This window comes from Asterias amurensis, chromosome 1 (genome assembly GCF_032118995.1).
Source record: "Asterias amurensis chromosome 1, ASM3211899v1".
NCBI classification, from domain to species: domain Eukaryota; kingdom Metazoa; phylum Echinodermata; class Asteroidea; order Forcipulatida; family Asteriidae; genus Asterias; species Asterias amurensis.
In genome coordinates, this window is record NC_092648.1 from 32,177,028 (window position 1) to 32,194,532 (window position 17,505).

The 17,505-nt window shown below is 37.9% G+C and overlaps 1 protein-coding gene across 4 annotated transcripts in view; it reads right to left on the reverse strand.

Annotated features, from left to right (window-relative positions):
• The window catches only part of LOC139937021 (uncharacterized), a 30,677-nt gene that overhangs the window by 6,055 nt on the left and 7,117 nt on the right, over positions 1–17,505 (reverse strand). For 3 of the 4 annotated variants that reach the window (XM_071931966.1, XM_071931976.1, XM_071931985.1), the window contains exons 3-5: positions 3,902–6,139; positions 3,244–3,402; positions 632–739 (exon numbers count right to left, since the gene is read on the reverse strand). In XM_071931966.1, coding sequence (XP_071788067.1) covers positions 632–739; positions 3,244–3,402; positions 3,902–6,139 — 2,505 coding nt within the window. The remainder of the gene's footprint in view (positions 1–631; positions 740–3,243; positions 3,403–3,901; positions 6,140–17,505) is intronic. The other variant, XM_071931994.1, reaches the window with a different exon arrangement.

Here is a 17,505-nt window from a genome sequence, read left to right on the forward strand (position 1 = left end):
TGTTTTTCTCAATTTAAATAATTACACCTCACTCAATATTGGTAATTACCCCAAATAATTATTAGCACAAAACCTTACTTGGTAACAAGTAATGGGGAGAGGTTGATAGTATAAAACATCGTGAGAAACGGCTCCCTCTGAAGTGACGTAGTGTTCGAGAAAGAAGTTATTTTCATCAAATTTGTCTTTGAGACCTAGTCATAGATTTAGAATTTGAGGTCTCTAAAACAAGCATCTAAAAGAGCACAACTCCGTGTGACAAGGGTGTTTTTTCTTTCATTATTATCTCGCAACTTTGATGACCAATTGAGCTCAAATTTTCACAGGTTTGTTATTTTATGCATATGTTGAGATACAGCAAGTGAGAAGACTGGTCTTTACAATTACCAATGGTGTCCAGTGTCTTTAAATGTTGACTATGAGTCACATAAATATCTTTCTATTATGTTGAGTATTATTGGTCAGGGATTGGGCCTCGAAATTAGCACTGGACCGCAGGCCAGAGGCCAGTGATTTTAGAGTTGGGCCAGTAAACTTATAAGGTTCCCTTACAAAAGCAAAGTACCAGGTCTTAATTTTTGCAATTCCAAAAGAGATCAGCCATTTTTGTTTAAGGTATCCCCAGCCTTACCTGACGTCTTCTCTGGTAGTTTTTCAATCCTCCATACGATGGATTTGTAGGCATGTTCATATTTGGCAGACCCTGTGCTGGTTTCAAGTAATCTAGGATTAAGGCTTCCTGAATTGTGGAAATGAGATTAATATCAATCATCAGATTATGAAGAAGAAAAAATGATCAAACTAAAAAAAACTTGGCTCATCTCCATAAAGCCTTCAAGCAGCATATAAACTTGCTAGGCTGGGAAGAGAAAACTTCCTTGTTTAGCCAAAATGTAAATAAGTTTGCACTGTTGTGACTGGTATTCAACCCACAAATTGCTTAGCAAATAAATTTGCTTGCCATTATGTTTTCTGCTTAACAGCTTTATGAAACTGAGCCCAGTTACATGATTATGTGGGTACTTACAAAAATATAAAGCGGCATACATTTGTAAAAGAATTAAAACAGAAGCCACAGTTTTGTTTTGACATTTACAATATCTCTTTGATCCCATAAAAAAATGTTTCCCCTCCGAAAAAATCCCAAACCCACCCACCCACCCCACCCCCCAAATAAAAATAAATAATGAACAAGGTATTGAGTTTCAAAATTTAAGGACAGTACATGTGAATGAATGATCTCAAGCATTCTTATTTACATTCTTATTTTTGTATCCGTCTACAGCTATGGCTATGACTGTTGCTAAGGGTGTTGCTAAGGATATCCTATACTTCAAAGCAAGATGCTGCAGTCGTAGCCGTAGCTGTAGCCACCACTTCAGACACTGTCAAGTGTTTGTCAGCACGCTTAGTAATACTCAGCTGGCTTACAGTCTGTTTTCTAGCTCTCCAAATAAAAACCTCCAGGCTCTGCGTTCATGATATTATTAAATGTTCAGCCGAAAAGAAATCACTTGGAGATAATTATCAAATTAAAGCGTGATTATCGTCTGAATCATGCCGCTGGAGGCTAATTAGCGCAGCTCGTTTAGTTAGGGTTTCATGGCTCCCCTGATTGATCATGGAAAGTACAATATACTTCAGAGCAGTGACTGTTTGAACAGACTCCTTGATGAAACATCAAGGAGCTGCAGCTACATGTATGATGCGTTTTCGTGGTTATAACTAACAGCAAGTTTGTATGCCCCCTAATCTGAGCTTTTTGAAACGTTTACTGTCAGTAGATACGTTTCTCAGGTTGTGTTTTCCTATTGGGGCTTATTCTTCCTGATTTTCAGCGACATCTCAACAAAACGACCACCTTTTGAAATGTTTGTTTTTGCAGGTTAGAGTTACTGTTTAAATATACATGTATTATCTACATTTAAATGTTTCAAGATTGAAAAAAATTGAACGGTTTTAAAAATCAAAGGTGTACTTTGCTCTTCACCTACGACCAAAGCTCAAATGTGGTTCTGGTACATGTAGGGGTTGCCAAAAAGCGCTCGGAATGCACAATATCAAACAAAATTCATACAAAACAGCCATTTTCCCCCTTAAATTGTGAAGCAGTCCATGTAGGTAATGGCAACCCTTGCATGTGGTCTGCACACCATAGTAGAATTTAAATTTCATCCATGCATTTTATGAGACAACCAGTAAAACAAAATGACAAGGTTCCTTTTTACTTCTATACATGTACCCTATGCAAAGCTTAGAATCTTTCTGAAATGAATTTGAGGAATATTTGTAGTGGAAAGCAATTTCCTGTTTGTAATCTTTTCAGCACAGATAAGGGAAGTGAGTTCAAACAGGATCCCTTAAAGAGGGACTGTAAAACCAACATTCTTTTCATTAATAATAAGGTTTAAATTTTTAATAAGTCATAAGCAGTGTATCCATGTACATGTACATGTATCTAGGAGTAGATTAAAAGAACTATCTAGTGCCAATTGTCATTAGGTTTAATCACATTTTGAAAACAGTCTTATTTAAAACAAATTGAAAAAAGATTCATGATTGATTCCCTGGAAATAAAATGTATCGTTAACTTAAAGATAGTGGACAATATTGGTAATTGTCAAAGACTAGTCTTCACAGTTGGTGTATCTCAATATTATATGCATAAAAAACAAACCTGTGAAAATTTCAGCTCAATTGGTCATAGTGAAAGAAAAAACACCCTTGTCATACGAACTTGTGTGCTTTCTGATGCTTGATTTCGAGACCTCAAATTCTAAACTTGAGGTCTTGAAATCAAATTCGTGGAAAATTACTTCTTTCTCGAAAACTACGTCACTTCAGAGGGAGCTATTTCTCACAATGTTTTATACTATCAACCTCGCCCCATTACTCGTAATCAAGAAAGGTTTTTCAATGATAATTACTTTGAGTAATTACCAATAGTGTCCACTGCCTTTTATTTAAAGATACTACTTTGTGTCCTTCATTGTGCTACGTAAATAAACTTGTTTAGTACTTTTTAATACTTGTTTAAAAATCATAGCTCCACAATACCGTGCAGGAAAACACTGAATGTTGAAGTGCCTTGAGTGTCATTGAGTGACGGATATGAGCGCTGTATAAGAAGCCACTATTATGTTACTTTTGCATAAAAACTATCCATTTTAAGATGTAGATATTTACTCTCCAGAGTGTGTGATTATAGCTTATTGTACGTTGTTCATGCCATCATAAACTCACCCCGTTTGATGTGATCCGGTTTCCCATTCGCTGATTTGACTGAGTAGAAACCAAGCCGTTTCTCCCGCCGGAAGTATTTAATCCATGTTTCCGGGATCGGTATACGCACCATGACATTCTCACAGGTGAACTGAGACGGGTCCCTCCGGACGGGATGAGCTGTAAAACATACATGTATGGGGTTAAAGGAACACATTGCCTTGGATCGGTCGAGTTGGTCTTTAAAAAAGTGTTTGTAACCGTTTGTTATAAAATGTATATATGGTTAGAAAGAGGTTTTAAAAGTAGAATACAATGAATCACACAAATATGCCTTGAAATTGCGTGGTTTTTGTTTTACTTTGCGAACTAACACGGTCGGCCATTTATGGGAGTCAAAAATTTGATATTTGAAATAAATGGATTGATTGTGATGATGGTGGTGTTCCAAATGTTTCTTCACTGACTTTGACAATCTCTGGAGGATTGGTAATTAATGGCATGCACTTTATGTTTGAGCATCCTCAACTAATGATTTTTGTTTTCATTTGTGTATTTTGTTTTGTGAACTTTTGTTGGGGAATGCTTCTTCCAAGTACAAATTGTTTGCTTACACACTTCATGACGTGATGCTGAGCCCAGCTTCGCACAAGTACAGAACATTATGGCAAATACTCACTGCCAAACTTACCAGCAAGTACCAGATCTACCCTCAGCTCCAGGTAGGCCCCTTCTCCAGTCACAGTGACCTTCACATGCAAAGGTAGCTCCATGCTCTGCCGTGGTCTGGTCGCGAACCTCATCAAGCAGAATCGACATCCATCCAGGGGACTGAACTCCACAAACCGCGACTCCACAAAAACGTTCTTGTTCGCGCACTTGTGGAGTTCCACATTGTCCAGTTTGATCCACTGGTTGGTTTTGTTAGGGATGATGTCCCGCTTTGACATGACCTCCATACCTTTGACCTGGACGTCGTTCAAGGCGATGGAGCAGTCAGGCATGTCGGAGAGGAATGCCAACATGGTGATGCCGACTTTAATGGACTGCTTCTCTAACTCACCATTACACTTAATACGACAACGAAAGTCATCAGCAACGACCACACCGATGGCGTCTTGCTTGTATGAGATACCGCGATCACGGAATGACGGCAGCTTCATTAGATAATCGTTTATAGTGATTATAAAACTCCGGAATACATCATAGTCTGTTGATCCTAGTTTCAGCAACGGGTTAGCGTGCAGCACTTTCTCGTATGGAGTTCTTGTATTGTATCGTCGTTTTTCGCTGAATGATACATAGAGAAGTTTCAGTGTGTGTATTTTGCCCAGTGTGTCATAGGACTGGAGTTTTCGATCTCCTAGCTCATAGTTACACTGCAGAGGGAGCTCTCTAAAAGGTTCCGACGAGTTCTCATCATCGAATAACTGAATCGCGTTGCCCTCAATCAGCTTGACCCGCACAGGTTTCCAGTAGCGGGACCCTGCAACTTTTTTCTTATCAGGGCAACGCAACATCATGGCCCAACCTGCTCTGAGGTCTGGTTTATCTCGCGGGAACTCATCGATAAATGGCGTGTTGTCGATGACAATGTCTTCCGGTTGAGTCTGGTTTACCTTTGGGCGTTTACCCGAGGCTCGGATTGTAACCTGTTTGGAAGCTTTTGTATATCTTTGGAAAGGTTGCGTGGTAGTCGGAGTACTTTGATTAGGAGTTGTAGATGAGGTAGACATGGAGAGTTGATCCACACTTGCATTCTGTGCTGGGAATAGCTGAGCTAATTCCTTCAGCGGGATAGTACTATCTTTAATGAGATGATGTTGAGGTGTTTGGATTTCAGCTGCAGTTGCTCCAGCTACCTGTCCAGGAGCAACTTGATGCTGTGGAGTGTACACGCTAGTACTCTCATTAGAGATAAAGGGATTGCCGGGGCTGCCGTGAGCCACTTGAGCAGCAGCGGCTGTTGTTTCTTCGAATCTCTCCCACATGGCGTCAACTGTTCCTGGCGTTATGGGCGACTCACCCCACATAGCACCTACAGTTCCACCTGGGGTGCTAGGTGTCTGTAGACCGTTGCTCTGAAATGGGTTGAGAGGTGAGGTAGCCCGCTGCTGCTGGCGTAACATCTCCTCCCTGAAAGGGTTCCCGGGTGCAGGAGTACTGGTGGAAGGTTGGAATGTGATGGAAGAATCACGTGCGAGTGACAGAAGGGTGGGATTCGTAGGAATTGCTTCTGGCACTCCACGTATAGATGCAGCAGGTTTCTGCTGGTAGGGCATCGGTAAAATAACTGGCTGAGGTTGTTGCTGCGGTTGATACTCTCTGTTCTGGATTTGTTGTTGCTGTTGTACCGCTATGGACTGCTGCAACTGCTGCAGGTTAACTCTCTTCTCTGCAGCATCTCTTTCGATTAGAAGTGGCGACGGCGTGTTGACGTCTCTCCCATCCGATACCATTCTGATCGGTGACGCCGGGGAAGAACTTGTGTCTGGCTCATCAAACGAGACCCAGCCAGTCCTGACTGAAATCTGATGGGCTCCACTTTGAGGAGTCCCATGTTGTCTCTGGTTCACTTGAGGGGCAACATGACTAGGACTAGACATGCTTGAGATGGGTGATTCGGAGGAAGATCTACTGTGGAGCCTTGGTGGGCTCGATAGCGGTAGATGCGATGGAGGCGACTGCATTTTCCTGGTTGACCTCGAACTGCCGTCTGTGAAATTAATCCAGCTGGCCATTCCAACGGTGGATTTTGGCTGGGGCGACGGGGACGATCCAAGGGGCAAGTACTCTTGAGATATATGGACGTTGTCTCGAGATTCGGACAGGCTGCCCCTAGATGATGGAACAGACATCGTGATATCAGATTGTTGGTCGTCGCAGACACGATCAATGCTGTAGTCTGAAGACCCGCCTGAGTGAAAGACAAACAAGAAAATACAATGTACTTTTGTAACTCTGCAATATTTGACTACAGGCACTGCCGTATACACTGCACACAGCAGATAAAAGCTTTTTACACACCTCACGGTTTGAACGTCGTTCTGCAAATGCCAAATCGAATTGCACTGCAATTAGAATCCCCCACTTTTTCATTGACTGGCATTGCACGCGTCTTTTATGGATCTATTACAATGTCGCCATGGTAGCAGCCAATAAATTCCGCATTCCAAATCACAGACCTCATGACATCTTGAGAGAAAGGTACTGCTTTGACTGCGCTGGCAAAACTACTTCCCCGCAAATGCTTTACCCTCTTTAAAATCAATAAGTTTTCATTAAAGATGTGTTTTATTGGCCCATACTAAGAAGATGTATTTGCTAAATTGATGGTAAAGTCAACTTCTAAAGTGTATTGTCTTTAAGTGTCTGCACCTGCTCATAAAGTTTCTGCTAAGCAAAAGTGAGCAGTAAACCAGTCATAGATAGTACATGTGAAATGGTGTTTTGGCTGGTAACCTTATTATGGTAAGCATAATTTTAATGTGCTTTGTTTAAGCAGCTCTACCACATCGAGCCCTGCATATTGCTGCTCAAACACAAAGAGTAATTACGTACATATCAATTTTTGTTTTCCAGAATGTGGTTACCAGCCCAAATATCATGTCACATGTACCATCTGTGACTGGTAATCTGCTATCTTTGCTTAGCAGCATATTGTTAAGCATTATTGTCTGCTTAAGCAGCTCCATGGAACGGTATCCCCGCATTTACTATGTTTTGAAGGAGACCTAGTCCATTCTTGTGGAATGAATTCCATCAGTCAGGCTCTAATAAAGAAAAACCCCTGTGGGTTGTTTTAAACAATAAATTCATTTTCACTAAAAAGCCCAGATTTGTCTCCCCCGTGCATTTTGCCAATTCTCATCTTGTGATTCAAGATTTATTTTGTTTTATTCCTAAGTCAGAAGAGCTCTCTTTTACATTCGCCTGTCTGCACTCTGTTGCCCTGTCTCCAGAATGTCAACACCCAGACAGCTCTCTGCCTATAACCATGTCTATGCATAATTTAGAACCCCTGCTCCATCTTTCCAAATTCATGAGCAGTGTTTTTCTTTTCTTCCTGGTAACTTTTATATCAATGTGTTTGTACATGTACATTGGCAATTTGAAGGCCCCGTTTTTCACTTCACAGCAGACTTCCAACATTACAAAGACTGCTAAAAACTTATTTTATTATCTAATTGTGGTTTTCATGGAAACTGTAATATGCATGTACATCACTTAGTGAAATTAGCTATAAAAATATTGAAATTTTTCTTAGAAATGACAAATCAGCTTCACAGCAAAATTTTAGTTTAAAAAAGTCTCTCTAATATTTTCAGGAATTTTCAAAAAGAATTTAAAAAGACCCACCTAGCACTTAGATAAACAACATTTGAAGACTAACTCCGACTTTAAATAAGAAATGAAAAGTCTTTAATAACCTCAGCACTTACAAAAGCTTTGCTTAGAAAAGAAAAACAATATAGAGGGAGCAAAGGAAAGAACAGCTTTAGCAAAAACAAAATGTTATTGACAAGAAGAAAAACTCAATGTGGATGAAATTTGAGATGCAGTGCTTCAGATGCTGGCTGGAGATGCAACCTGAGTCCAAATTCATAGAGCTGCTTAAAGACACTGGACACTATTGGTAATTGTCAAACAGTAGACGCTGCGGAACAATTTTCAGCTGTGACAAAATTTAGCATGAAACTAGTCAAGTATTTTAGCTTATAATACACTTAGCCTTCTAGTGTTTTAAAAGCAATAGGTTTTGTCTGGTAAACTTTAAGCTTAAGCAGCTCTATGAATTAGTAGACAAAACAACCACGGCACTACCTGAAATCAATTACTACAAGGCATGCCTATTTAAACCTGTTAGAATTGAAAAATAATAAAATAAAAATGAAAAATAAACAAATAAAGAGCGACAAATTCTGTTTTCTCCTACATTGTACTTTAGGCAGATTTAACCTCATGGAATTTTTTGCAGGTGGTAGAGAAATTAACTGACTAAGAAATAAATAAAATAATAAAATGATGCAAGTTTAAAAAGTATTGTTAGATACAGGAACATGTACACGTATGTAAATTATGCGTGTATCTAAAATAAACACAATTTCAGTAATACCGCATTTCACAATAAGGCTGCCATTGCTACGCAATTTATATCATTCACAGACAACTGAAATAAAAATTAAAACTAAAAGAATAGCGAAAACAAATTTCAACTTTCAATAACAGACAGAAACGTAACTTATTGCAATTGTCAAGCAAAATTTGAAAACTGCATACTTACAAGTTCTGCCGCCCAAGAAACACTGTCAGTGTCATAAATGGTTTCCAAAATTAAGCTACGTATAAATTAAAACAGAAATTAAAACTGTCACCAAAAGAAAGCTCTAAAACACTGCTGAAAACAAACCGCAGTTTGGTTGTTGTCCTTCCTTCTTCTAAAAGAGTGCAAATAATTGCAATGCCGTGGTTATCAAGTTCTAAACTCAGAAAACATTTTTGTTTGTTTTAAGCGGCAGTATCCGAACAGTATCATCATGACCATGTAAGTGGATCCCATTCATCCGGGACGAACAAAACTACAAAACAAAATGTCTTTCTACCGAGTGAAACTTGATACGTCTGTTCCCTCGGACGAGCTCTAATCTGTAGAGAACTTCCCATTGAAAGAGTCCAAGCAAGTCCGGTGAATTGAAAGCCGTCTGTCCATCATGCCACCACTATACATCCAGTGTGGTGCTATGAAATATTGATCCTATGGGAGGTCTTTGCAGCTACCTCTCAATGCATTATAAATATTGTATAGCCCATGAACTTGCAACAACCACTCAGCAATATCCGGCTACATATGTGATGCTCATTATTCCTTGCTGGTTGCTTTGGTTGCAAGTTGTTTTGTTTTCTCCTTGCTTGGTCCGCTAATTCAGGCATGATATTTGGCATTTTGGAAAAAGTTGGAAATTTTATCAAGCGAGGCTGACATACATTGTGACATGTACACACGGTGAAGGCTTGAAACAACTTTTCTGATTATTCCTAAAGGCAAAATAAATCACACTAAAATCAGAAGAATATGTCTGCTTATTTCATATGCAATTTACTTCTTGTAATTTTCTTTTCGCACAAGTTTTTAAAGGCAAGTTTTTAAAGATACTGGGCCCTACATTTTTTAATTACTCCAAAAATACACCCCAACAAAAAGACAAGGCTAGGATTTGGTCCGTGGTGTTAAAGCTAGTACAGAAAGTGGCGTCTGTGTGTCTTTAACACTAGTCAATCTATTTTATCCTTCATTGACAAGTAAAATAACATTATTTAGTGAAACGATCAATTTGAATGCCCTAGTTTTCAATTGACAGCAAGTTAGTATGTATCCCTTCTCCTCAAAACCTTAACTGGTTCAAGCAAAAGCTTTAATTGGGGAAGCATTTTTCCTCCCTTAAAAAAACCCATCAAAACCACCCCTCTCCAAAAAACGGAAAAAAGTGTGACTTTAATTTATTTGCGAGAACCTTGTTCCTTGAATAAAATTAGCAATGTTTGCTCAATATATTCACAATTCAGTGTTAGAAAAACAGGTTCCCTGAGTTCTGTGGAAGATAAGAAAAAAAAAAAAAAAAAAGATAAGTATCTAGTGGGATTCGAACCCATGACCCCTGCATAATATTCCTACCCAGGTAGCTTGTGGATTGTCTCCTGAACTTCAAAACCCCCAAGCAATCAAACGGTGCTTATCACACATCAATGTACATGTCAAGTTAAACCCAAATAATATTTTTATCACTGATGCAATAATTACACCAACAAAAAACAAAACTAAATCCTCAACATTTGAAAAATGCGTTATTCCTTTCATACCCCCCCCCAACCCCGTAAACATATAAAATATAAATTCATGCGAGACGCCTAATACTGTACCAGGCTGGAACAACTTGGCTGCTTATCCACTGTAAATACATTCTAGCCGATCAAATTCCCTAATGCACTGAACGCCTGTGTGCCATTGTGATGTTATTTGATTATTTACCAATCTACCCAGGCTTGAATTAGAAATCACATTAGCAATTTAAGGCTTGAGTTGTTACCGACTGACCTGCCATTTAGATACTGTGTGCCGACTACATAAGGGCTGGAATTACAGTGTAGACAAGTGTACATTTAACAGTGAAGTGTTGTTCAAAACAACTTGCCCTGGTGGGGTGATGTTGTAATAATTAAATCTTTTATTTATCTGTTTTAAAGGCAGTGGACACTATTGGTAATTTCTCAAAGTAATTATTAGCATAAAACCTTACTTGGTAACGAGTAATGGGGAGAGGTTGATAGTATAAAACATTGTGAGAAACGGCTCCCCCTGTGAAGTAGCGTAGTTTTCGAGAAGGAAGTAATTTTCCACGAATTTGATTTTGAGACCTCAGATTTAGAATTTGAGGTCACGAAATCAAGCATCCGAATGCACACACAATGTCGTGTGACAAGGGTGTTTTTCTTTTATTATTATCTCACAACTTCGATGACCAATTGAGCTCAAATTTTCACAGGTTGGCTGTTTTATGTATATGTTGAGATACACCAAGTGAGGAGACTGGTCTTTGACAATTACCAATAGTGTCCATTGTCTTTAAAGGCAGTGGACACTATTGGTAATTTCTCAAAATAATTATTAGCATAAAACGTTACTTGGTAACGAGTATTGGGGAGAGGTTGATGGTATAACATGGTGTGAGAATTTGCTCCCTCTGAAATGACGTAGTTTTTAAGAAAGAAGTAATTTTCCACAAAATTGATTTTGACGACCAATTGAGCTCAAATTTTCACAGATTTGTTATTTTATGCATTTATGTTGAGATACACCAAGTGAGGAGACTGGTCTTTGACAATTACCAATATTGTCCATTGTCTTTAAAGCAAATAAAGTTGCTTGACAAACTCATTTTTAATGTATTTAGCTTTCTAAAATAAGCCTCTACATAGGTTAAGACAAGATACAGAGGATGCACAAGTAAGAGTAAGAGTAATGTATTGAACAGTAACATTAGTTAACCCTCCTACTGTGTGACCATACCATATGCCAACCTGCTATGCCTGACACCCCTATACTCTGACACCCCTACATGTATGTTCCGACACCCCAATGTTCCAACACCCCCATGTTCCGATAACCCCATTTCCGGACAACCACAGGATTAAGAACATACATTTGTAGGTGTGTTTGAGGGGTGTCTGAACATAGGGGTGTCGGACCAAGTGTAACCCTAGCCTTTTTAATATGATATGCGGTGAATTCATTTTCAGAAAACCCCAAGATCTGTAACCATCCGATGCAGTTGAATTCACTAATGGTTGAGCAACTCACTGGAAATTGTTACTTGATTTTTTATCACAAAGACTCTGGGAAAGTACATATAATACCCCATGCCGTAATGGGGTGCGCTTTGCGCTTGCACAGTTTTTAATGCCCCTACCCTATAATTTTTTTCTGGCTAGAACCCTGCTTGCAACATATGATTATTTGGTTGGATCTGGTTTAGCCGTCCACTTATATTCATGGAATTTGCCACCCAGATAAACATAAAGTACATGTAGGTATTTCACCCGCCCGAAATGTTATTTAACGTAAGCAGAAGGCCTATTATTAATGTTACTTTTTATAACAAAAACGCTTGCTGACGATGTATTACGTAAATTCATTTTTTTTTCAACAAGAGGGAGAAACATTTCACTGAAAGACTCGAGAGTTGTGTGTGATTAAAACTTTCTAGGAGTCCCACGTTACTGCACATAAATTTTCCAGTATTATAGACAAATGATATTAATTAAAAGTGGTATGACTACAAAGTTGTGGCCCTCGGTTAAACAAATCCTGGATCCGCGCCTGTACTAGATTTATATGCAAAGAACTCAGCAGTAAGCCGCTCATATTAAAATTTGCATCATTTGTTATTTTTAAAAAGCCTTAAAAAAACGAAAGACAGTTGGCACAAACCATGTAATTGTAAACCAAAGGTATTCACCTTTAAATTACACAGTAAGTAATTTTATTACTCATTGGATTCTAAAGGAAAGAAAAGAATTCCCTTCATTCACAAATCACAAGACCTCTGGCAAGAATTATTACCGCCACCAAGCACTATCAAAATTGAAGTTGAATTTTTTCTATCTAATCTAGAATGAGTAAGTGCGTGCCCAAAGGCACACCGTTACTCACAATGTACTGTAATAGATCACGAATACCCACTTATAATTATGCCAGACAGAATTGTGTAAAAGTCTCAGGTGCATGTACGTGATTTTGTATCGTAACTTTGTTCGCAGAAAGTGCTTGAACGATCTGTAAAGCAACATATAATCACTGTAAAAAAAAATGGTGACATGAATTGAAAAGCCTGTCGAATGAAAAGTCTGTCTTTTAATACAGTGCACTTGGCATGTATCACAATTAATTTTTCGCTCAACAATTTTTAATTTGTCAGCGGATTTTTATCTTTGGTTATTCAGTTCAAATCATTTAAATTTTTTTTTTCAAATAATTTTGTTTGAGTGGATGTCATACTACACAAGTTTTTTGAATGACAATTTGGTACACTGTTACATCACTGCTATAAACTTTTACTCTAGTTTTGTTTAATTTAATGTTCCTATTTATTTATTAAAATTTTTATTTATTACTTAAATTTAATTTGTTTTGATTCAATAATTTTTTTAATAAGGGAATAAAAGGGTAGCGACGAGTTCTTACACGGCCGTTTAAAGATGGCAGGGTCAAATTGCCTTGTAATAAAGGCCCGAGCCGAAAGCGAGGTAACGACCCTGCAAGGTTTTAAAACGGACGTTTAGGAACGAGTCACTACTCTTTTATTCCCATTCCTTAATGCCCTTTTGTTAAAAAACATTAAAAAAATACAATAACAGACACTTTAACAGTTGAAAATTTGAGGTCTGAAATATTTTCCCCCAAAACTTTGGGAAAAGTTGCGCGTGGGTTGTGTGTACGCGCACGTGCTTAAAAATAGATTACGCGCGCGCGCTTAGAAGTAGATTACGCGTTGTTACTAATAGCTATGAATTGCGTTCCACGTGATAATCTTGCGCGTCTGACATGCGGAAGCCAGCCGGTTATAAACACTGGTCATTATCAACTCTTTAAACACCCCCATGGACGCGCTCCCCACCAATAGGAGTAGAGAAACTGTCTGGGGTATTTATGAATAGCATATTATTGTCATTTATAGAAATGTTCATTTTTATTACTTCCTATTATTGATGTTTTACTGCTGTTGATTGTTTAAAAAAAAAAACTATATTTTTTGTATGTACCGGTAGTTAAAAAGAAATTCATGAATTTCAATATTACAGTAATAACCCACAGGGGGCTAGATAGCTCAATTGGTAGAGCTCAAGCAAGATTATCTGGGGGTCCTATGTTTAAATCCCACCCTGGTAAATTTTAATTTTTTTATTTGTTTCAACCCAATTTTTTTTTACACTAAGGTTCACACAGAAAATGAAGTTTTCATACAAGTCTTAAATCAATAAGGTGGCTGTTGTTTGAAATACACAAATCTATTTAGGCCCCTATTCTGCAAGATATTCAAATTCCTCAGACCACACACCGAAGTGAGGCAAAATCATTCATGTTCTTCTTAAATCTACATTTTGATTGCTTGATTCTCCCTCTTATCCAACATCTTGTCCAACATTTAAGAACACCTGGCTTTTAAGACTGCTCCATCATGACGGGGCAGGTATCTTCTTCATCAGTTTTCAAATCAAACAAATGTGTTAGCAACGAGGCAATTTTGTCTTTATTGGATTTTGAAGGGTTGCGCTCAAGTCTCTGCCACGGGTAAAGGGTCTCTGCCATGAGTAGAGGACCCCTACCTTAATTTTCATTGCTTCATTTGTCTTCAACGTGGAGTTCTTCACTTACCCTTGTCATTTCTCTGCTTACATGGTTGACGCCAAACGTCTGTTCTATCTCATGAGTAAAGAATCTAGAGACACACGTGTAGTTGAAGCAACTGCCACACCTTGACAAGCTTAAACATCAGTGGTTTGGTGAATTTTCAGTAAAACTGCAAGTGCCCATTTACTGACAGCAAAGCCTTTAGACTGTCCGCTTTCAATGAGCCCCTAACGTATATTATTTGTACGATTTTTAACTTCTCGCCTTATAATAAGCGACATTGTAAACAGCCTTTTTGTTGTTATCCTTGGGTTTTTGTTTTTGTTTTTGTTTATTAATTTCTACTTTTTTAAACATGTATCTGTTAAAAAAAATATCCTTAATTTCTGTATTTTTAATTTAGGCTTACATCTTAGTGCATTTGAAGATTGCTTTAATAGTCCTGCCCTACATTTGCTCATATTTTGCCGTAGTCCTTCAAGTTTACCGTTTCATTCATGGAATTGACTGTGCCCCATTTAAACAAAAATTGTATGCAGAGGGCAACAATGGAAATAAGTCTCTGACTTTTTGTGTGTAATCCTCGGCAAACAACATTTATTTTCTTGCTGTTTTCTGTCTTTTTTGTATGTGTTTGCATGAATTTGCCTCGTGTTTTGCCAAATAAATCAAAATAAACCAAACCGAATAAATTAAATAAAATTAAATTAAATCGATTCAAATCAAATGGAATTGAATGAAGCATTTAGTGGTAATATATTTGTCACCAAAAAGCCACAAACCACTGTTCAAATTTGGCAAGTTCATTTCATTCTTGATGCCTACAATTGAGGTCAACACTTTCAACAGCGTGTCTTTTTTCACTACTCTGGATGTTTTATCATTTCAATCTTCCTATCTCTCTCTCAACAAGTCCTACTCTGTGTCAGAACCCTTCAGCAATTCTGCATTCTACCAATCAACCAAGAGTTCAATTCAGTCCTACACAGTAATGTATTAAAAGAAGAAAAAAAAACAGATTTTTGTTTTTGTTTTTAGGACAACCCACTTACTGTCAGTACATTTCTCAGATTTTTTATAATCCGTTTTATTTTCTGCCTGGACATATTCACTCCAGATTTGTTTGCCAATATCTCAAAAACGCGACAAATGAAATGTTCACTTATTTTAGTTTTATAAAGGATTAAAAAACAATTGAATGATTACAAATACTGTATACTTTGCCTTTAAAGCAATGGCACAGCATCGGTAAACAGTATTGTCCAAAGGCCCACACTTCGTGTATCACAACTTTAATATATAAAATAACAAACCTGTGAAAATTTAGGCTCAATCGGTCATCGGAGTCGGGAGAAAATAACGGGAAAACCCACCCTTGTTTCCGCACGTTTCGCCGTATCATGACATGTGTTTATAACAAAATCCGTTATTCTAAATATCGAGAATTGATAATTGTTTTTTAATGTTTTCTCAAAAAGTAAAGCATTTCATGGAATAATATTTCAAGGGAAGTCTTTCACCATTACCTTCTGTAAACCCTGTAAGTTATTTGTAAATCTGTGAACTTTTAATTTTTGTTCTGTTTAGAAAGTGTCCAATGCAATGGCTTTAAAGCCATTGGGCCCTTTTGGTACAGAAAAAAAAGTTCACAGATTTACAAATAATTTACAGGGTTTACAGAAGGTAATGGTGAAATATTAGTCCATGAAATGCTTTACTTTTTGAGAAAACGGTAAAACAATATAAATTCTCGTTATTTGTTATAAACACATGTCATGACACGGCGAAACGCGCGAAAACAGGAGTGGGTTTTCCCGTTATTTTCTCCCGACTCCGATGTCTGATTGAGCTTAAATTTCCACAGGATTGTTATTTTATATATAAGTTGTGATACACGAAGTGTGGGACTTGGACAATACTGTTTACCGAAAGTGTATAATGGCTTTAAAGGCAGTGGACACTTGGTAATTACTCAAAATAATTATTGGCATAAAACCTAACTTTGTAACGAGTAATGGGGAGAGGTTGATGGTATAAAACATTGTGAGAAACAGCTCCCTCTGAAGTGACCTAGTTTTGGAGAAAGGAGTAATTTTCCACGAATTTGATTTCGAGACCTCAAGTTTAGAACTTGAGGTCTCGAAATCAACCATCTAAACACACACAACTTCGTGTGACAAGGGTGTTTTTTTCTTTCATAGTTATCTTGCAACTCCGACGACCGATTGAGCTCAAATTTTCACAGGTTTGTTATTTGATGCATAATGTTGAGATACACCAAGTGAGAAGACTGATCTTTGACAATTACCAATAGTGTACACTGTCTTTAAAATGCAATTTTTTTTCATTCTCATGTTAAGGCAATGTAGTAATAGGAAACCTGAGTTTCTCCCAGAGTGGTAATACCCGCAAGAATTGCAAGGTCTATTGCGCCATGTATTAACCACAGGGGAGAAGGAGTATCCCGCTAATTGCTTGATGTTATCCCTGATTGCTTCCCAACATCACCTTGAGATTAAAACGAGGTGATTATAAAAGCGCCTGCATTGTCTCTATCACACACTCTGGATACCAATTACAGTACATGTGTGGATCTGACACTTCAATAACAATCATCCAAGCTCTTCAACAAGGTGATAACACTATGGTGATGATTAAAAAACGAAAAAAAGAAAATCAATGTGTCACTGGTCGTGGCCAAGTAGTTATAATAATATAAGAGCACCCCACTCAACATGCTGTAGCTCTATAGTGGTTCTGAGTGTGGGTTCGAGTCCTGACTGTAGCACTTGTCATAGAGCAAATTGAGCAAACTATCACTGCTTTGTCCTTCAGTCGGGGCATTATAAAAGCAAATGGTCCTGGCTGTGTACTAGGATTGATCATCAGTGCACCCAAAACACTCATGGAGGAGTAGGGACGGTTAATCTTGATGTTTGTGGTTCATTGCAAGCACCCTTGATACAGGGGTCGATTTCACAAAGAGTAAGGACTAGTCCTAACTTAGGACTAGTCCTAGGAGATATACAAATTGCATGGAGTGTCCTAAGTTAGGACGAGTAACTGGTCCTAACTCGAGATAAGACTAGTCCTAACTCTTTGTGAAATCCACCCCAGGTGTCATAAAGCGATTAAATGTAGATCTCATCTGAAAGATCACTTATTATAAAATGTCCAGAAAGAAAATATTTCTGTTTTAACTACTGTCATACTCGAGAAAAAAAGCATTTGAGATAGCAATATCATCAACGCTGGTCATTTTTTGTGTGAAGGCCAATAAAAAAAACCAAAAAAAAAAAAACCCTAATGTATCAAAGTGAACAAAAACCCTGATAAAAACAAGCCATTATGAAGTTTCCTTATTGTAAATTGGTTGG